General features: G+C 39.4%; 1 protein-coding gene across 1 annotated transcript in view; it reads left to right on the forward strand.

The window, feature by feature from the left end:
* The window catches only part of LOC115475118 (lymphocyte antigen 75-like), a 151,842-nt gene that overhangs the window by 87,543 nt on the left and 41,787 nt on the right, over nucleotides 1-22,512 (forward strand). Inside the window, exons 15-20 of the mRNA XM_030210859.1 lie at nucleotides 4,169-4,237; nucleotides 6,946-7,069; nucleotides 9,212-9,247; nucleotides 9,822-9,997; nucleotides 15,641-15,702; nucleotides 18,457-18,530. Coding sequence (XP_030066719.1) covers nucleotides 4,169-4,237; nucleotides 6,946-7,069; nucleotides 9,212-9,247; nucleotides 9,822-9,997; nucleotides 15,641-15,702; nucleotides 18,457-18,530 — 541 coding nt within the window. The remainder of the gene's footprint in view (nucleotides 1-4,168; nucleotides 4,238-6,945; nucleotides 7,070-9,211; nucleotides 9,248-9,821; nucleotides 9,998-15,640; nucleotides 15,703-18,456; nucleotides 18,531-22,512) is intronic.

A 22,512-nucleotide genomic window follows, 5' to 3' on the forward strand; every position in this document is an offset into this window, starting at 1 on the left:
TGCATAAAGCGGCGGGACCAGATGGCTATAGGGCTGAATTCTATAAAATTCTAATGCAGGACATAGGAGGCCCGTTAACAAAGTTCTTTAATAGATCAGTCGAATTAGGTGAACTTCCACGATCTCTGCGATTAGCGGATATTGTGGTGTTCCCAAAACCTGAGAGAGATCCGACCATACCAGACTCATATAGACCAATCTCACTGATTAGTTATGAAGCTAAGTTGCTAGCTAAAATTCTGGCCTCAAGATTGGCAAAAGTGCTACCAAGCATAGTGGCGACCCCTCAGGTGGGATTTATACAGGGGAGACAGAGTGGGAAAAATATTAGACTGATACTGGCATCAATAGAGAATGTGCGCAGAGGGGGTGGAGAATCCTTATTGATCAGTTTCGACGCCGAAAAGGCGTTTGATCGAGTAGAGTGGGAGTTCTTGTTTGCTTCACTAAGAGCGTACGGATTTGAAGGGTACTTTACACAAGCAATATCTATATTATATAAGAATCCTATGGCGAGAGTGCTGGTTAACGGAGCGTACTCTCGAAATTTTGTAATTAATAGAGGTACCAGACAGGGATGCCCTCTGTCTCCCTTACTGTTTGCTATAACGCTAGACCCGTTGATTAGAGACATCATGAGTAACCCTGAGATTGAAGGTATAAATCTGGGAACCAGAGAATTTAAGATATCGGCGTTCGCCGATGACCTTTTGGTTCACCTAGCTAAACCGGAGAGATCGTTGCCGGTATTGATGGAGGTTTTTGAAGAATATGGGGCCTTTTCGGGATTTAAATTGAATTTTCAAAAGTCAGAGGGATTGCCCACAACAACTCGGGTAAAGGAGAAATGGGAGGGTAGGTTCCCATTGAGATGGGCGAACAAAGAATTTAAATACTTAGGCATAACATTGACAAGTGATATGAGTAGCTTATATAGACAGAATATTGACCAGTTACTGCAATATACGCGGCATAGATTAGCAATATGGGAGGGACTGCCCTTAACTTTAAGCGGGCGAGTGGGTTTGTTTGCAATGATACTTTTCCCAAAATGGCTGTATGTACTAAGACAATTGCCACTAGTCATACAGACTAAAGATATAAAGAAGATTCGAGGAATGTTGACTAGATTCTGTTGGAGTGGGAAAAAGGCTAAAGTTAAATTGGAATATCTCTATGGGAAAAGATCTGAGGGAGGATTGGGGTTGCCTGACATTAAACAGTATAATTGGGCTTGTCTAGCTAGACACTTAGCAGATTGGATTATGGAAACAGAAGAGCATACGGAATGGAATATTGAGAGTGCACTGTTTAGACCATATCACCCTTATTATATGATGCATGTTGAGAGTACAAAGATACCAAAGGAATGGAAACATCACGTTTTATTGCACCCAATGAGAAGTATATGGCAGTACATATTGAGGAGACTTAATAAAAACCCACGATGTACGGATCTCCTCCCACTGGTTGGGAATGGAGCATTCGAACCAGGGAATACGTGCCCGAACTTTGCCAAGTGGGCACAGGAGGGAGTGGTACTAGTGGCCGATGTTATGCAGGACACGGGAAAGATTATATCAAGAGGAACCTTAGAGGGCATGGTGGGAGTAGAGAATGTGGTATGGTATGATTACTGCCAGATCCACAGCTATATTGAGAAACTACATAGGGAAAAATGTGATAGAGGGATATATGAGATGCTGGTGAATCTGTTTTTACCACAGGGAAGAGAACAGACCACGGTATCCTTACTATATAAACAGTTAAATTTGATAGCTAAGCATCGTAGTTACGAAGCAGTGGCAAGACGATGGTCTGAGGATTTAAAGGTAGAGATCAGCAGTGGAGATATAGTCCAATCTCTAAAGGAGATAGTACATAAAGTGGTGAGTGCCCGATATAGGGAGATACAATTTAGAATTGTTCTGAGGGCATATATGTCCCCCATACAGGCCTATTATGCAGGTAGATTGCAAGAAACACATTGTAGTAAATGTTATTTTCAGAGAGCAACACTGTATCATATGTTTTGGGGATGTTCAGCCATACAAGAGTTCTGGGGTCCAGTGCTGGAATACTGTGAAGCCGTGCTGCACAAGAAGCTTTGGTTAGAGGCTAAAACTGTAGTGCTTGGAGTAAGAGGAAGAGGGTCAACACTACGACATAAAGAAAACATATTTATCTATAAGGTACTAATAGTTGGGAAACAATGTATATTACAACACTGGACACAAGACATAGGGCCCTCCTACTGGCAGTGGAGGAGCTCGCTTCATACCTTGGTGCGAATGGAAGCACGCGCTATGACTTGTAGTCCTAGAAGTAGACAACGTTTTTGGGAAGTCTGGGAACCATATATACAGGCTTTATCAAGCAGAGCTCGCAGCTTATTGGTGAACACACTCATGGGAGAGGAAGGTAGGGGAAGATAAATGGCTCTATATGTTACATGGTTAACGTTGATATAGAATTACATGGTATAGGTACAGGGGGGGAGGGGTGGGGGGGGGGGAAGGGGGGGAAAGGAACATTTAATGAAACCTTTGATGACATTCTAGATTAGATTATGATAAGAAACAAAACGGAAAAAACAGACGAAGAGTTGTATCAGGTAACTGTTTATTGATTATATTTGCAATTGAATGTAATATCAATACAATAGTTTCTTTTATTATTAAAATAAATACAGAATAGGGGTTGGGGGGAGGGAGGGACAATGTTATATGACAAAATTTGATGGCTGTATGTACTGATAATTGTTTAAGTGATGTTCCACTGAGTTATATACAAATGCTTCGAGATTGACATGTTCCGGTGGCTTTGTACTGTTGGTGTGGTCATCAATAAAAATTGTTAAACATAAAGGACACTCATGACAAAACATAATATATAATTAAAAAGAAAACATAAAATCAAATCAGTAAACTTGAGCCACAGTAATATGAATTAGATGACAATCTGTTTAAATCCTAAAGATACGTAACACAAAATAAAGACTAAGACGTCCTTTGACTAAGGTGTGCTAACAGATTCAGCGCTTGCTAAATGCCACAAAGCCCATTGTATAACTATGAGCTGCATGGCACTTAACGCACACTAATTTATTAGTATTATGTTGACATTGTATTATATCTGTTTGAATATTCTTTTCCATTCTCTCTATTATGGTATTGTTTGTATTGTACTAACTTCATATTTCCAAGTTTACCTCTTTCAGGGGCCCTTTTACAAAGGCGCTTAAGGGCCTATGCGCAACCAGTGCTCGCCAAATCAGCATTACCGCCCAGCTACTGCATACCGAAAACACGTGGTAGACAATATTTTCTACCGCATGGCGATTAACCTGGCAGTAAGTGGCAGTGGACGCACGCTGCATGCTTACCACCCAGGTAGCGTATGAGAACTTACCTCTAAGTCAATGGGTGGCGGTAAGGTCTCAGGCTGAAAATGGATGTGCGCTGGTTTTTATTTTGCCGCAGGCCCATTTTCCAGCCCCTTAAAAAAAGGCCCTTTTTCCAGGACGTGGTTAAAACTGGCCCGGCGTGCATCCAAAAGACACGCTTGCACTGCTGCAGGCCACTTTTTTCTGCAGCTTAGTAAAAGGGTCCCTCATATTTGGTCATTTTACTATTGTTATGTTAACAAAATTGTAAGTTTTATGTTAAACTGGGCCTGCTATACACCGTCTCAGGTGAATCTGTTCATAAAAGCAGTTTGTAGATACCAATAAATAAAACTAATTCATTAGCACATGTTAAATTTGTTAGCACACCTTTAGTAAAAGGACCCCTAAAGGTAAAAACGGTCATCAACTGTCATCAGACTAAAAAAAAACCATCGTACAAAAATGTTTTCATTTTGTGGTCAACCAAGTGTTAACTACAGGTTGGCATGTCTACATCCAAACAATTGGTATTCTCTTCTTTTTTTTTCTTCTTCTCCTGAGAAAAGAAGAGTGAGTAAATACACACATAATTTAGAGCTGCATCATTGAAAGAAGGCCTTGGTTCTGAGGTAAAATGATTCACCATGCTATCCAACCATTTGAAAAGTTTCCCCTGAACTATGACATTCCATTAAAAGTTCTACTTTCCAGGTGGAAATCACTACTTTTGTCAGTTTGAAGTACTACTTGTGTAATATGTCTTTTATTTCTTTTCCATAGGTGTCATCTGTTGTGCCAAATGATTTTTATGAGGATGACTATGACCTTAGAGACTGTGCTGCTTTGAGGGTATGTCATGCAGGCATTATCAATCTGGAGTGTTTTTTTTTTTTTTTGTAAGATTTATACACAGGTGAATTGTTTACACAAATCTAAAGGCAAGACTATTTTCCATACCTGGCAAGTGTTAAAATCCTTTTAGTGCACACTCTAGAGTGAAGCTGCACTTATAAAATGTCCTGTAACTAAGCCATCAGCTTCTATATTTTTTAGCGCAGTGATATCAAATTTATGGCATTCTGTGCAACAGGAACTGAAATGTGAAACAGATTATCTGAATTTAGACAAAGAACTGAAAATTTGGGATGTTTTTTTTACTAAACGTTAGTGCATGTTATCTGCCTCAGGACCCATTTTATTTCTCTGGGCCACACTGTAGATAACTTGCGCTAATCTGTAGTAAAAAAAAAAAAAAAACCCTCTTGGTTATTCATGAAACATTTGTTAGCTTTTATTTTTAATCTCTTTTTAGCCAGTTCTTGTAATTGCTGTACTAAGCAAACTCTTCCTGTGTTTTATTTTTGTCTACCTGTATGTATAAACCATGTTGAACTTTGCAGTTAAAACGGTATATAAATTTCATCATTATTAGTATAATTATTCTTATTAATAATTTATCCATAGCAAACCAAGGGCCCTGTTTACTAAGCTGCGCTAAACGCTAAGTCACCCATAGAAACATATGGGCGACTCTAGCGTTTAGCACACGTTATTAAATAGGGCCCCAAGATTTGCCAAGCTGGGTCATCTTGTTTGAGAAGGGCCAGTCCAAGCCACTTATAAATATCAGTCGGATCTGAGAAGCAGGAAGTGGAGATATCTAATGGACCTAGCAGCTAAGAAACTTGTCCAGACTTTTTTTCTTTTAAACTCATCTGTATTATTAGCCTTCACCTTGTATACCAGCAGCAAATTACGCAGTTTAATTAAGCATTGAATGTGTTTTAGATATGCCACTAGTAATTTTCATAGAGTTCTAGTTCTGGTATCAGCAAAAAGAATAGCAGTTATCTATTCATTATTTCTCACCACTCATATATCCTCTCCAGTCAAGCTAAAGCATCGTAACCTGTCAAGCCTTCATAAGAGAGCTATTCCATTCTGTTAATCAGTGTTTCACAACCTTTTAGGTGTGAAGTACCCCAATGTTTACACTATTTTAATAGGTAACCTCTTCCCCCATCACGAAACGGTTGGCCACCTGCCTGGGGTCACTTAGAAGGTCTATCCCCAGCACAGCTCAGGTTCGCCTGCACCTGCCACTTGTTCTGTACACTAGTGCCCGCCTCCCACCGACTGGGTCCCAACCATCTCTGGGCGAGTCACCCGCTTTCAAACTATCCCCAGTGATTTCTAGGTTACTGAAGCCATATTCCCAGTGGTCCCACAGTTCCCAGAAAGCACTCACAGACCCAACACACAAACCACCAGGATTCTTTATCATTCCAGACAGGCAAAGGCAATAAACTAAAAGAAATGTTTGTTGTCTGAAAAATTGAACAATGAACAAAATATGTGCAATCAGCAAACAATATCAGTTAACTAATTATAACACTAACTAAACATTTGTTTAGTTTCTAAAAAGTACGTGGGAAGATCAGGACATATAACTGTTTGTTTACTGAGCCTCAGCAAAGAGATCCTGCTGTCTTTTCTTCCAGGCTAAGACTGGAGCAAATGCCAGTATTCTCCAAATGAAAATGAGCTCCTGGGCCAATCGGAACCCAGAACAAGAAAATTTCAAAAATATATTGCTTCTTGCTTCCTGTTTGTATGCTAAAACTAAAGAAGAGAACAATCCTTTCTCTGTAACAGCTTTACAGCAAAGAAATACCGCCTGCTGGCCAAACAGGAGAAATACACTTCAGGATATAATTAATACAGGAAAATATCCAATACATTTTACAGGCTTAAAACACACTGGGGCCATTTCACAGAGCAGCAGTAAGCCCAACGCGGGCTTACCGCTTGCTCTTCCAGGACTACTGCTGGCCCAACACTGGCCAGAAATGGTTTGCGTGGCGGTAATTGGGCATCGCCTCAGTGGGTGGCAGTAAGAGCACCCTCTCACATGGCCATTCGGTAAGAGTTCTCTTACCACATGGCCATGTATGCCTGGGGTCTTTTTACCCACTGTGGTAAAAAAAGGCCCTGGCACATGGGTAAAATGGCCCCAACCACCGCAAAAACAAAAAACTAGTGCAGGGCAAAATGCAGTTCACCAATTTTTTAATTTTTTTTTTTTTTTTTTTTTTGCCATAGTTTTGAAAGAGGAAAGTGTAACGCTGCAAGAGAGAATGAGACAGAAGGGAGGAGAATGAGAAAAGAAGGGATGGCTGAGGGGTGAGGTGCCACCCCACAACAGGAAGATTGGTGGGCTTAACATAAATCTCTCAAATACAACAAAACAACCAGCACCAGTTCCCTCCATACCCACGTTCTCATTCTGCAGCTTCATCCCTTCCTTCTGCTTCCATTTTTTTTATTGCTTTGAAATTTGGAAACTAAAATCCTATAGATAAGGAAGCATAGTCTTTGTCCCAGTGCAGACAGTTTTGAAAATGACCCTCTTGAAACAAATTTTAGAACTTTTACAGTTTTTTTTTTCAAAAACAATATTAATATGGACAGCAGTCTAAGAAATATTTGGTTTCAGTTTCCGGACAAATGCTGTGCTTTGATGGGTTCCTGGTTGTTTTTATTTTTCCTTCTACTAGACCAATCGACCAATGTGGAGAAAATATTGGATGCTTTCATTCCATGATGATAGAGAAGCAGAGTTCTATTTAAAACCTTTCCATTGTGATGCAGCACTAGAATGGGTCTGTCAGATTCCATCAGGTAATTCATAGTATTTTTTTTAATTTGGATTGTCGTATAATCTTACTAATGCCTTGCGTGTTCCTCTGTTACTATCAGCTTGGGTCACCCTTTGCACATAGTGCTAATGGTTTAGTCACGTGCTCTGAGCAGACTCCAAGAGGTGGCAGTTTACCCCCAGAGAGAGGTTGTCAATGACTGTTTTGATTTATAATAAATTTATAAAAAAATGTATTTCACTACCATGTAACCCAAAACCCTCTGTAAAACCAAATGTATGTTCTGTTCTACTTCCATTATCCATGATGAATTGTAAGCCACATTGAGTCTGCAAAGAGGTGGGATAATGTGGGATACAAATGCAATAAATAAATAAATAAATGAAAAATGGATAATATTCAGTCATATTACATTTACAGACCTCCCCACATCAACAACTACATACACCAAACTCAGGGGTCCTTTTATAAAGGTGCGCTGAAAAATGGCTTGCGGTAGTGTAGACGCGGGTTTTGGGCGCGCGCTGATCCATTTTTTAGAGCGCCTGTAAAAGAGGCCCCCTTTTTTTTGCCGAAAATGGACGTGCGCAAAACCAAAATTACTGTGCATCCCTTTGGGTCTGAGACCAGCCATTGACCTAGCGGTAAAGAATCTGGGCAGTAATGACCTACACTCATCAAATGCCACTTGGCATGTATCCGTTACGAGCGCCCAAAAAGTTTAAAAAAAAAAATTTCAGATGCACAAATCGGATGCACGCCAAAAAAATTGCCGCAAGAGCCACACGGTAGTCAGGCAGTAACTCCATTTTGGTGCTCATTGGGCAAGCTTAGATGCTACTCGGCTTAGTAAAAGGGCCCCTTATTTTTTTTTTTTTACATTTTTAAAAAAACTCTCTGGATCCCCAGCATACCCCATCATTGAGGTCCAAAGGACAGTGATTCTGTATTGCACTGGCTGGGGTCTCCCTCCAGGACGGGTCTGGGAACCACTGCTGTATTGCTTTTTCCTTTGCTGGTTCTGTATTTCAGATATCATAGAATGACAAAGTACAGCACTAGCAGGGTAGGAATGACTGTGGATGAGCTTAGATGCTGGGCTGTCTAGCAGAGGGGGAGAAGGCTCTTTTTTTGTGTGTGTAGGTGGGGAATGTAACATCATAATGTGTTAGCCATTTTTTTTTAATTAATTTTTATTTTTGATATGTTTCTTTTGTATGTTTTGACTGAGGAGTTTCCTCCTGTTTCTTTATATTTCCCAGCTCTAGTTCCAGTTGAGCTAGTTCTAGCAATGTGATCCTTCATTTGCAACTACCATAGGATTTTTCCTGTCTTTTATTTATTTAAAATAAAGAGGGAGAAGGGGCCTATTTTGGCCAGTGTAGTGACGGTCCTCAGCAGGGTGGGGGGGGGGGTGATTAAAACCCTGTAATTATGGGCCCTTAAAGTACCAAAAAAAAAAAAAAAAAACAGGTCACCAATCGCAAAACGGTAACATTCAAATAAAAGGGGCTGCACAAAAATTTAGATGGTGAAATACACATTAATTTTTTTTTAAGTGAATAACAGTCTTCTCAAATAGTTATATTTTTACAACTACTCTGGCCAGCCCCACTACTCAAATTTCTATCACAAGATAGCCTGTTCTATTGAAAAGTAAACAGTAACTCCTCTGTTTACTAAGCCGCAACGCTAGCGTGGCTCAGTAAACGGGGGTAAATCTTTCTACTGCTCAGTGCATCTGTGTACCAAGTATGTACAATAATACAAGATAGTCTGTACAGGACAAGTTTTGGATGAAAAAAAAACATATAATTTAACAAGGAGGAAGAGTTTCCTTAGCAAGGTGATGTGCCCTCCAGGTCCACAAGAAGGGAAGATTAGGTTATTTATTGTGAGCTTCTTTTACAAACCCACGGTAGCGATTCCCGCGTGGCAAATGAGAGGAAGGCCTTAGGAATTGAATGGGCTTCCTCTCATTTGCCACACCAAGAATCGGTAGCATGCCTTTGTAATAGAGGCCCTCTGTGTTCAAGGCCAGCTTAATTAGGCAGAGCAGGCGGGTCGCCTAGAGTGGCATTGTTGCATTTAAGATCCTTTATCTTGCCTCCACTTGAAAAGGTACTTTTAAATCTAGTATTGTGTTTCTTCTATTCATAAATAGGAACCACACCGAAGAGCCCAGATTGGTATTTACCTGGTAAGTGTTTCTTGTGTTGTAGATGGTCTCATTACACTTGAAATAACCTAGGTGCATTTTTAAGTGCTATTGCATACCTGAAAAGCTGTGAAAATCTACTTCTGAAAATTCATAGGCATCGCCAGACACTAAAAACCCTAAAATACACGACTAGTTCTTTATTTTTAATGGACAACATTTTGATGAAAGTCGTAGGCATCGCCAGACACTAAAACCTAAAATACACGACTGGTTCTTTATTTTTAATGGACAACATTTTGATGAAAGTCGTAGGCATCGCCAGACACTAAAACCTAAAATACACGACTGGTTCTTTATTTTTAATGGACAACATTTTGATAAAAGTCGTAGTCCAATTTGAAATAATCTGTTATGATTAGGGCCCTGTTTACTAAGCCACACTATAGGCATGTTAGTGTTTTTAGTGCTCGATAACACTAAAGACGCCCATAGGAATATATGGGTGTCTATTGTTAGCGTACGCTAAAAGCACTAGCGCACCTTAGTAAACAGGGCCCTTAGTGTAAAATTTTTACTTCAAGTTGTAAATAAATTCCTCTTTTTCTGCCCTTAGATGGAGTTGGTATTCATGGATCTTCAGTTATAATTGAGGGAGAAGAATTTTGGTTTGTGTCTAGTAAAAATATGACTTACGAAGAAGCGGCTGTCTACTGTGCCAGTGGTGGCAGCGAACTAGCATCGGTGGAATCTTACACAGCATTACAGGCCATTATAGCCAAATTACACAATGTAATAAAATCATTTTATTTCAGTTCACTGCTAAGAATATTTACAACAGTTGCAAAGCATGAACTAGAAATCCAAATACATCTTTCCCCAGCCTCCTTTTTTTATGTGGGGTTGTGCATACTTTTCCCTGTACTGGGGGGGGAGGGGGGGGGGGGAGTGCAGTTTTCAAAGCAGCTTTCTATACAGGTTAATATTTACCTACAGAAAAAGCTTTGAATATTGCCCGTCCCCTTATTGTAGATGTTCTCAAAATGACCTTTTAATATTTACCAGAAAATACACCAGTAGAAGTTACCTGAAATATGTAATATCACTCAAGGAAACCATGAACCTAAGGACATATTGTAAGAGTAAGGGTGTGGTTCATGCTTGTCTAAAGCAAACTTTTTTTTTTTTTTTTTCTTTGCACAATTGATTTGTACACACATTCAAGTAAAAGAATGCATACCCCTGTGTGAGAACGTTTTCTGTTGCAAGATCTTTTTGTCAGTTTGTTCATGGATTTATGTATTTTTGGATTTATTTACCGCCTTTTTGAGGGAATTCACTCAAGGCGGTGTACAGCAAGAATGTCAAACATAAGCAATCGACAATTACAGCGGTAAAAATATTCAAACAACAATACAATGTATGGCATAGTATGCTACATTACAGTGTAGCATACTCAGGGCTTTTTTTGAGGGGGTACTTGGGGGTACTGAGTACCGGCACCTTTTCCATTGTCTGCTAAAATTGACCCATGATCCCCAAGTTTTAATGAACGAGCTCAGGCTCTACACACCAATTCTGCCTTGTCATAGATTCTGTGACTGGTTGCAGGGAGCCTGGCTATTGTGAGGTGGATCTATCAGTGATCACCCTACCCGTGAAGTGTGGTCTGGCATTTGAGTACCGACACCTTTTTCGCTAGAAAAAATGCACTGAGCATACTACACAATAAAACATTTTAATAGATAGCATAGGATGTGAGCAAATATGGAACTTATTGATAGAGTAGGAAGAGTACAAAAATAAGGAACTAGTTTAAAGAAAGTTGCAAATGAGTTCTTAAAGGTGCTTGAATGTTATCTTAGCTAGGGTAGGAGTGGATAAAAATGTCCTGCTATAGTATTTGCAGCTGGTGTCATTTACTTCTGTTAAAGGCCTGGTTAAAGAGCCAAGCTTTCACCTGCTTCCTGAAGTAGAGATAGTCTTGTGTTAAGCAAAGCCTTTCAGGGAGTGCATTCTAGAGTGTGGGGGCTACTCTGGAGAAGGGGTTACTTGCACGCAGACCCTCTCCACAGATCCAGAGGCTTGATTAGTCCGGCTGTAAGCAGGTTGTGTTCAGGCATCCAAGCAGGTTAATGGCACTGGGATGGAACAGCTGTCCCAGAGCTAGGAGCTAAAATGTAGTTATTAGCATGTGTGGCTGTTGCCACTGGAATCTTATCAATCCTCTGTTTTGTTTTTGCACTTCGCTGAACAAATTTAAAAGTGGGCAATTTTTTAAATGTTGTTCCTTTAGTCCTCCATTGCCTTTTGACAGTTTCAGTATTCATCTAAAACAGAATTTTAAAAAATTTCCCATATTTATTTTAACAAAGGCAAGAGTTACATAAATATTTATTTTATATTTATTTTATAAATGTATAGACCGCTCTATCGCACGATTCTAGGCAGTTTCCAAAAGATCATACACAATAAAATCATTCTTAACATAAAATTAAGTATAAATATATATATTTTTAATGTACAAGCAGCAAACAGAATTTTCCATCACAGCAGTTACTTTAAAGGTAATTTATATTAGTTCCAAAGCATTAAATTACAGATCAAATAAAAACAGAAGTTCATTTTGGAAGCCACATTGAGCCTGCAAATAGGTGGGAAAATGTGGGGTACAAATGCAACAAATAAATCAATAAATATATTTCAAATATTACATTTTGCATTTATAAGTTTACCAGGAATAACAAAGCCCTGGGAGCTTAAATCCATAATTGTCTGATAACACGCAGAAAAAATAAATAAAAATAAAAGTCACAATTTATACCTTTTATTAACTTTAGATATTAGATATGTATCATATGTTAAAGAATAAAGTGGTTGCTCAAAGCATATTCTAACCACAATCACTCAGCTGCAAAACACTATGCACAACTTTGTCCAAAAACACACTCAGAACCTTACTGTACCATAAATATTACACTGGGGAGACCTAATACACCAATATACCACCCATACGGAAAATGCAGACTGTCAACAATATGAAACAAGGGATCATATCATCACAATTCTCATGTAGAGCCACAAAACACCCTAATTCATGTTTAATATGGGATAAAATGCCATAAATAAGTAAATAAATATAAACTTTTAATGTTGAGCACCTGATTCTCAAAGTGGACATATTCCAAACACTATAATGAAAATAAAATGATCTTTTCTACCTTTGTTGTCTGGTGACTTTTTCTGATCATGCTGGCCAAGTATCCGTTCTGCTGCTATCTGTCCTCAGTGCAGGTCAGGAAGTCATCCTCGTTAAATATCTCCCTGGCAACCCAGGACACCTCCAGCCAACCCCTCTGCTTTCCCAGCAGTAAGGTAAACAAACAAACCATAAACCAATTTCTACAACTGCTAGAGGGCTTTCACTGCAGCTCCTTCTGTGAGGATGGAGGTAAATCAACAATTTAATCCCCTCAGAGCAGCTGGACTCCACAGCTGATCCATTCTGCTGCAGCAGGGGGCAGGCTTAAGCCTCTCCAAGCCTCTTATACCGGGCGCCTATGGCCTTAACCCCACCTACCCTAATTCCCCCCCATACAGCAACAGTGTAACCTAGTCAGTGGCTCAGTTATTTAATAAAGAATTATGCTCTTAGCATCAGAGGTCCATATAGGTGACCGTACCTTCTGGAATTTTCTCCCATCTAGCCGGATTACATTTTTGAGCATTCCGCTCCATCATTAATAATTCACAAAGACTGTTTTTCCACTGGGGTACCGATGACTGTTACTGTGTAAACTTTTGCTTACAAATAATTCTGTTTTTATAGTAGCCAAATTAATAGAACATCTCTTGGGGCCCCCTAAGGTGCACTAACTGAATGCTAGAGACATCCATATATTCCTATGGGTGTTTCTAGCATTAGCATGTGCTAATTTTTAGCGTGCGTTAAGAACTCTAGCATGCTTATAGCGCAGCTTAGTAAACAGGGCCCTTGATCTTTTTTTATAAAAAGAATAAATCCAAGAAAGCAGTTGCCTTATTGTGAGCCTGCAAAATCTCTGGCACTGATACGCATGCACCCTACCTGTATTTAAACTGTGGATAAAACCATGAACCAATCAAACCATCCCAGAAACATTTAAAATTAAATGCTTTAGGAAAAGGGATTAATAGATGTGTATGAAACTGGTATGTAATTAAAAAATATATTTATTTGACTTATGCCAATATCATGACGTTCAATACAAATTTACATAATGCGTTTGATAGCCAATTAAATTGATCACCTTTGTAAAGATTAGCTAAATAAAGTGCTGCAGGATGTAAAAACAGAAGTTCATTTTGGAAGCCACATTGAGCCTGCAAATAGGTGGGAAAATGTGGGGTAATATTTCTTTGTACTTGCATTATCTTATATCCAAGAGGCAAATGTTTATACTGATGTGATGGTCACTGGCTTCTCTCAAAAATGGGAAAACCATATTCACTATAAAGTCTGCATTCCGTGTAAAATGTGTGGATTTATCTGTCTATAAACTAATTTGTTCCAACCCAGTGGAGACCCATAAAATGCTCATGGAGCAGTCTTCGGATTTATATTCAAAAAAAGGTCCTTTACTAGCAATAGTGAAACGGTCCCAACATTCTGAATTAACCTACTATACTTAAAGTGGGATTATTACTTTGGATACATAAAGATCATTAAATTTATCTGTAACTGGGTTACTGTTCATAATGAATTTTGAGTGTATAAAACATAAATATCTTAGGGGTATTAATAATGTTTAATGATGTCATGGAAAAAGTGTATTCTCAAAAGAAATAAAAAGAAAAATACAGTGAGAGAAAAAAAATTACTGATCTTCACAACATACTCTGCATTAATGTGTTCATTATGTTACTCTTTGCACCCCTACACACCCCTTAACTTAGTACTTTATGGAAGCCATAGGCCATTTAGGACAAATGTTTTATCCTGCACAGGGAAAGCCTGATTAGAATCATCAGGACACTGCCTCAAACTTTTTTCTTTTCTTTTTTTCTTCTTAGTTTTTTTTTTTTTAATTGTACTACTTGTAAATAGAAAAAACAGTGATCTACTTAAAACCATTCCAACATAGCATGGTTACACCTATAGGACAAGTAAACCCCAGTCTCATCCCTTCTCCCAAACCACTCTAATTTGTGGTGTAGTCCAAAAGCCATGTGCGGTTTTGAGCTCCCATGGGAGTCTACGATGGCGGTGCGCATATATTCCTACAGTATTGGTATTCTGACTTCTCCAGTTCTGATAGGTATCCCACACTTTGTGAAAAGTTATTACCTGTCTATTCTGCAGTGCATTCAATTTTTATATCAAATAAACATTGCCCAGTTTATGAAGAACCACTGTCATAGGAGGTGTAAATGGTTGTTTCCAGACTATCGCTAGCACTATTTTAGCTGCTATGAATAGATTGGATGCCATTTTGTGTAGATCAGACTTCATACCGAAAGGGTTTGAAGTGCAACAAACAGTGCTCAGCTTTAGGCAGATATCTCACCCCAGTAACTTGTTATACTGTCTGCAGTATATCAGTCCAGTATCATTGTACTTTGGTACATGCCCACCAGATGTGGCCAGTCATTTTTTCCACTGTTCAGTGATGGACCTGCCAGTACCACTGGATAGTCATATGCATTGAAACTTTCTTATACGCCTCTTGCAGTGTGTGCTTGTCAATGATTTATTTCCGGAGTTTTTCGGGCAACTCTTTGGCATTGCAAGAACTTGCTTCAGATTCTCGTCTTAAAACTGAAACAGCTCAATTCATCCAGGAAATTTTTATCAGTTCAACTACTCTGAATGGACAAAGCTGAGTTCTGTTTATCTTGTGGTCCCTATATAAGTTAATTTTTGAAATTGGAGCCAAGCTGGGTATGCTGTGACAAAGGATGTGAAGACTTGCACAGCCAAGTCTTTCTGGTTACCTCTTAATTATTTTTGAGTCTTTCTGTAGTTGCTCTTTCTCATTGAGCACATAGAATATGTTGTGTATATCAGTGAAACTTACTCCTGGCTTATTGTATTCTGAATTGTATGTTAGATGGCAGGATGTTGAAAATGCACAATACAGCCTTGTAAAAGCTTTCATGTGTGGTTTAGTTGTCAAATGTAGGAAATCTTGAACTTTTGTGAGGTAGCAACAGACATTTAAAATGTCTTCACAGAAAGGACAACACACTTAAAATTTGACAATTTTGATACTCTATCAAAGAAACAACAGTAGTCTTGCATTCCCATAGCTTTATAATGCCAGGAAGCCAACACTTCATGGGCTATTACTGTGTTTTCTGTAATTTGTGGGTTGTCTTGCTTTAAAAAAAAAATATGAGAAGAGTCTTTGCACTTTGATGATAAAATTTAGCTGTGATGACTTTTTTCCCCCCCAGATTGCTGCAGGACAGAAGTGGTGGATTAAATCTTATGATGACAATAGAAGATATTCTTTCCCGTATGTATGATTAAATATGCACAAATTTCAGAAGCAAAATTTGAGTTGTTAAAGTGTCCTTTTTTTTTTTCTTTGCATTGCAGATTCCTTTGTGTGATCGGTAATTGATATTACTGTGAAGGATTTTTGTAGTGGCATTTGGATGATAAGAACATGAGAATAGCCCAATGGTCAGACCATTGGTCATCTAGCCCAGTATCCTGTTTCCAACATTGGTCAATCCAGGTCACAAGTACCTAACTAAAACCCAAATAGTAACAACATTCCATTCCACCAATCCCAAGGCAAGCAGTGGCTTCCTCATGTCATGTTCTCATGTTTTCCTCCAGGAACTTGACCAACCCTTTTTTTAAACCCAGATATGCTAACCACTGTTATTACATCCTCGGCAAAGATTTCCAGAGCTTAACTATTTGTTGAGTGAAAAAATATTTCCTCCAATTTGTTTTAGAAGTATTTCTATGTAACTTCATTGAGTGTCCCTAGTATTTGTACTTTTTGAAAGAGCAAAAAATCGATTCACTTCTATTATACACTACTCAGGATTTTGTAGACCTCAGTCGTATCTCCCCTCAGCTGTCTCTCTTCCAAATATATTAAACAGAATTGGCCCCAGCACCGACCTCTGAGGAACTCCACTGCTCACCTTCCTTTCCTCCGAGCGGATTCCATTTACAACCACCCTCTGCCACCTGTCGGTCAACCAGTTTCCTATCCAGTTCACCACTTTTGGTCCTAAGTTCAACCCTTTCAGTTTATTCACTTGTCTTCTGTGGGGGGACCGTATCAACGGCTTTGCTGAAATCCAAGTAGATTACATCTAGCGCACATCCTTCATCCAGTTCTTTGGTCACCCAGTCAAAGAAGTCAATAAGATTCGTTTGGCAGAGTTTTCCTTTGGTAAAGCCATGTTGCCTCGGGTTCTGTAACCCGTTGGTTTCTAGAAAGTTAACTATCCTTTCTTTCAGCAGTGACTCCATTATTTTTCCTACCACCAACGTGAGACTTACCGGTCTGTAGTTTCCCACTTCTTCCCTGTCTCCACTTTTGTGAAGAGGGAGCACACCCGCTCGTCTCCAATCCCGCGGAACCTTTCCCATCTCGAAAGATCTATTAAATCTTTAAGAGGTCCCGCTTAGTTTTCTTCTCCTTTGAACTTCCAGCTGATTTGGAAGTCTGTCATAATCCCTTCATTCACAACTACCTAGGAATTTTTTCCCCTATCTTACATCCTCTTTCAACTCACTTAATCAGTTGTCCCAGTGATAATATATTTGGCCCAGAGTTGTGCACTAGAGCATTGTTCTCAAAACCTGTCCTGGGAGATCACCAGACAATTGGGTTTTCAGGATATCCTTAATCAATATATATAATAGAGATTTGCATATAATAGATTTTCATGCCTATTACTTTTATCTTATCATATTCATTGTTTGTTGGTTTTTGATAAAACCGCCCTTAATGCAAATCAAAGTGATATACAATTCATTAAAGATATCCTAAAAACCACATTTGGCCGGTGGTCCGCAAGGACAAGTTTGAGAACTACTGCACTAGAGCTCCTTCTGGAACCCAATAATCATGGGGCTTAAATTCACCTTTTAGTTGTCACTATTGCTCAGTGACTGGGATTTCCTGGGCATGTCTCCCACCAATACAACCTCCTCCATCATTTCTATGGCTGTGTGTTTTGTCTTTGCGTTGTCCTCACACCCTACCAGTCTGGACAGCAAAAAAAAATTGATGACCTGGGATTCCAGGCCAGGAGTAGCAGGTGTGGCTCTGTCTGGCTTATTGGGCAGTCTAGATGGACCACACTGGTCTTTTTCTGCTGTCATATACTTTTACTGTGTTCATAAATCCAGTACCCCAGGGAGCCCACTCCCAACATGTCCACTCTATCAGTAGAAATTAATCTTTACGCTTGCTTTTTTTTTTTTTAAACAATTTTCCTGTATTAATTGCCCCTAGTAATCTCTAAGAAAATTATCATATAAATTTCAGCTGTTAGGGCCAATTTATCTAAATGAGAGAGAGAGCTTACCAGAAGGATTTTGTCACCTTCATTGAGAATAATTTGTGTAAGAAAAATAGGGACTGATGATGAGAGAGAGGGATTAATAGCCAGTAATAAGACTTACATAAAAACTCTGGAAAAGATCCACCTTGGTCTGTGAACAGAAACAGTACATTATAAAACACAATTCAGCACTTACAGACTGGCCCTTCATAGTAGTAAAAGCGTGCTGCTCTTTAATCACTGCTGTGCTCTCCTCTTTGCACTACTGCCAGCGTTTTAACAGGTTTAAACATGCAGTGGTGCTGGCAGCATTGTGGGGAAGAGAGCACAGTGGTGAAAGCAGAGCAGCAAACGTTTCCTTATTTTAAAGGCTGTTGTAAGGAGCTGACGCATTCAGGGGTGGGGGGAGCTGGCTGGAAGGGAGCCAAAGGGGTTGGGGGTGTAAAAGCAAAGTTGGTTCAGAGTGCCACAGTCCCTCAAGCTGACCCTGTTTATAAAGCCCCAAGGCAACAGTATGTTTTGCAAGAAAAAAATTTAAAAACCAAATAGCATACATGTATTTTATAACAAAAGCTTGCTTGTAGTGCAATATTACTATAAGTTCATTTTTTTTTTAACTGCTATTGGGTCAGTAGGGAAGGTAAATAATTACTGGTACAACCAAAGATTTTTAATAAACAAAAAAGTTAAGGCTTTTTCAGTGGATAGTTATGGTATTTATTTTTCTACTGCAGATTCCAACTTGAGCGTTTTTATGGACCATATTCCGGGGATTGCAGGCATATTTCTTTAAGCAACACCTACTCTGGTAATTTCTTTTTCTTTTCTTTCTTTTTTTTTTTAATACATTCTAGGAGGGTAGGTTTGAAGGGTGAAAGAAGGTTATTTTTGAAATGAGATTTCTTAAGTAAATTTCTCCTGATATCAGTTTTTTGAGGCCACGTTTATACATGTATATGTATGCTCAGCCCTACTGATCTGACATTCAGGCTTTGAACCCCCATTCAGTAAAGGATAAACTCTGAGCGCTTGAAACTTATGGTCTCCCATGTAGGAGGTTTTATACAAACAAGTAGGCCTAGTTTCTCAATCTATTTAGTCATTGCAGCCGCTTTGGTGCATACAGCTACTCTAGAATGGTAGTTCTCAACCCAGTCCTTGAGACACACCTAGCCAGTCAGGTTTTCAGGATACATAAAATGAATATACATAGGGAGGAGTGGCCTAGTGGTTAGGGTGGTGGACTTTGGTCCTGGGAAACTGAGGAACTGAGTTTGATTCCCACTTCAGGCACAGGCAGCTCCTTGTGACTCTGGGCAAGTCACTTATCCCTCCATTGCCCCATGTAAGCCGCATTGAGCCTGCCATGAGTGGGAAAGCGTGGGGTACAAATGTAACAAAAATAAAATAAAAATGAGAACTGGATGCAATACCTCCATTGTACGCAAACTTATGTATGTTTACTGCAGTCAGGACTGTTGCAAGCCACGAATGTACTCTGTGTGACATGCCCCCAAATGCTTCTGCACCACCCACTGTCAAGGTACCAACAAGGGAAACCAATGGACAGGGCACAAGTTTAGGCATTGACAATCTTGACCATTCACCTCCTGGTTGGTGTCTCTAAAGTGGTGCTGCACCTGTCGCAGGGGGCCTGTTGCATACAGTAAGGCTGCTGAGGTCTGTGTAGATGCTCTGACACCTTGGTCATCTGCACTGAGGGTATAGTCTTTCTGTTTAGCTGGTGGTACTTTCCTCAAATACAGTTTTATCAGCATCGTATTGTCTACAGCAAAGGAACTTATGTCTGAGAAGCATTTCTTCTGCCTTCTGGTTGATCCTATCTGCTGCTTATTAACTGCCTAGGTCAACTATCATGAGTCCTTCTCTGCTTGACCTCTCCTTTTGCTTTTAAGTCACTGCCCTGACCCCTTCTCCTGCCTTGTCTTCCCACCACGCCGGTCCAACTTTTTCCTGGGCTTGCTCCTTCGGATGGCCACCCACCCTTCTCTCATCTTTCCTTCCTCATCTTTTCCCTTTTGTATGATACACAACGTTCTTCCTGCCATGCCCAACTGCTCCTTACTCGCCCAACTTTCCATTCTCACACCTTTCAAAAGAATAACCCCTTCATGTTGGTGCTCGTCATAGGGCAACTGAAATAAGTTAAACAACTTATGGGCATGCAAATATAGGCACAAAAGGGTTAAATAAACAGTATGAAGACTAAGAAGGGTCACACCAACAAGAACTTGCACTTCAGCAATTCACTCTGAATATTAAACAAGAGAAATAGGATGGAATACATATGTCACAAAGCACAGAACAACCATCATAAAGTAATCGCATAAGCCACTTAAATCCTCCTCCTCTCTCCAAAAACAGTGTCCAACACCTGGCTCACGTTGCACAGCATTGACCAAGTACTTCTTCCAAGATTTTCTTTTTTTAAATTTGAGTGGGAATGTCAAGAAAACATGAGTGAATAGGAGAAACACCTGTCCTAACACTTTTCTCCATGTACTGACATCACTTTTCTTTAAAAGTGAGTGGCCTGATATTTAATGCCATAATTTGCTATTTTGTTTTTTTTTTAATGCCAGGTGCAGTATTTAAATTAGTCTCTAGTCAATGCTGATGTCTAGATTGAAGCCAGCACTGAATATTTGTGTAGTACGCTCAGTGCTAGCATTATCCAAATAATTGACCTGCACTCAAGATAGCATCAGGAGAGCAAGTTGTCCTAAAGTTATCCAGAGAGTGGACTAAATATTGCTGCTCTCTAGGCAACTTTCAGCTCTGTTCACACTCTGCCCCAGCACTATACAGGGGTGATATGATACAGACCTTCAGAGATGGGAACGTGGTAGAACTAGAGTATATACATTTAGTTTGCAGGGGGGCTGACCCAGGAATAACATCAGGAAGTACTTTTTTTCACAGAAAGAGTGGTAGATACCTGTAGTGCCCTCCCATGGGAGGTGGTGAAGATAACGATAATGGAATTTAAAAATGCATGGGATAAGCACAAAGGAATCCTGTATGGAAAGAGAATGGAGCCAAGCAAACTTAGTGGTGCATGGATGGCAACTCCAGTGATTGGGAAGCAAAGCAGACTTCTATATTCTGTGCCCTGATCGTGGCTGGACAGTTTGATAGGCTGGAGTGAGGTTTCGATGACGGCTTCAGTAGTTGGAGGACAAGGCCAGTGCTGGGCAGACTTCTATGGTCTGTGCCCTGAATATGCCAATGACAAATCAAGATAAAGTATGTATATATAGTATCACATCAGTGTATCCTGTTGAACAGACTGGATGGACCAAAAAGGTCTTTATCTGCTGTCATCTACTATGTTACAATGCTACTGAATATCCATGGATAGTGGCACCTAAGTATCTGAATTAACAGCTGCTGTTATCCAAAGAAGTGGCCTTATAGACTTTGAATGTTGGCCCTAGATACTTTTAGCGTACCTCTTAACACAGAAGTTAACTTTACTTCCATTTATAGTGCACATTTAGGGACCAATTCTATAAAGGGTGCTAAGTTAAGCGCCCAAAATCTAGGGATTAAGTTAATATTCTGTGACAGCAAATTTGTGTGCCAATGTGTTAATAGAATACTAGCGCAAGTCAGCAATTAGGCTTCTAAATTTAGGTGCTACCACTTACGCTTGTTCTATGGAAGATGTAAATGAGGGCACCTAACTGACAGTATTTGATAAAATGCTCGATTTAAAAAGTTGTTATGGGCTAGAACATTTAGGCATTCGAGTTATAAAATAGTGCGTACGTGAACTTTGGTGCCTAACTGCCATTTGAATGCCAAAGGCCCATTATATAGAATGAATGGGTTAATGCACAGATATTGTTTTAAATTCAATATACTCTACATACCATTTCTTTGTTTAACACACATTTTCAGCACATTCTTACTACATCTGCTTTTTGACATACAAATATTTGTTCAAGTTGAAAGTGCACAGTATGTTACATAGATCATTGAAACAAACTCCAACTTTAATGCATGTTGAATTATTAGATAGCAAATTGTGAAAAATGTACAAGAGTGTAGTAGCATAGTAAGTGACAGTCCATTCAGTCTGTCCAACAGTCCTATTCATTATCAAGTCATCATTAAACCAACAATGAATGTGATATAAAATAGTTGATCATTGTCTCTGTCATGAAATGCCTAGCCACCCACCTCCCCGCGACCTCGGAGAGGGTCTATCTCCAGCACAGCTTAGATCCGCCTGCCCTCTGCCACTTGTGCTGTACACTAGCACCCTCCTTTCGCCGACTGGGTCCCAACTGCCTCTGAGCAAGTCTCCTGCTCTCAGTGATTTCTAGGTTACTCCCAGTGGTCCCACAGTTACTAGAAAGCACTCATAGACTCAACACACAAACCACCGAGATTCTTAGTCAGTCCAGACAAGCAGAGGCAATAAACCAAAAATGTTTGTCATGAAAAATTAGAAAAATGGACAGTAACAAGTAACTGAAATATGGATCAATTATAACACTATCTAAACATTTGTTTACTATCTAAATAGTACCTGGGGAGATCAGGACATATAGCTGCTCACAGGTTATCAAATATAATAATATTAAGACTTTATAACCTGCTATATCTTTCAAAGTCTAAGCGGAAAACAAATCGCATACAAAATATAAAAATATATAACTGTTCACAGGGCCTCAACAAAGAGATCTTTCTCTCTTTTCTCCCTGGCTAAGACTGGAGAAAAAGTCAATACATCCTAGCTGAATTTTGAGCTCCTGGGCTAA

Source organism: Microcaecilia unicolor, chromosome 7, assembly GCF_901765095.1.
Source record: "Microcaecilia unicolor chromosome 7, aMicUni1.1, whole genome shotgun sequence".
Classification (NCBI taxonomy): Eukaryota; Metazoa; Chordata; class Amphibia; order Gymnophiona; family Siphonopidae; genus Microcaecilia; species Microcaecilia unicolor.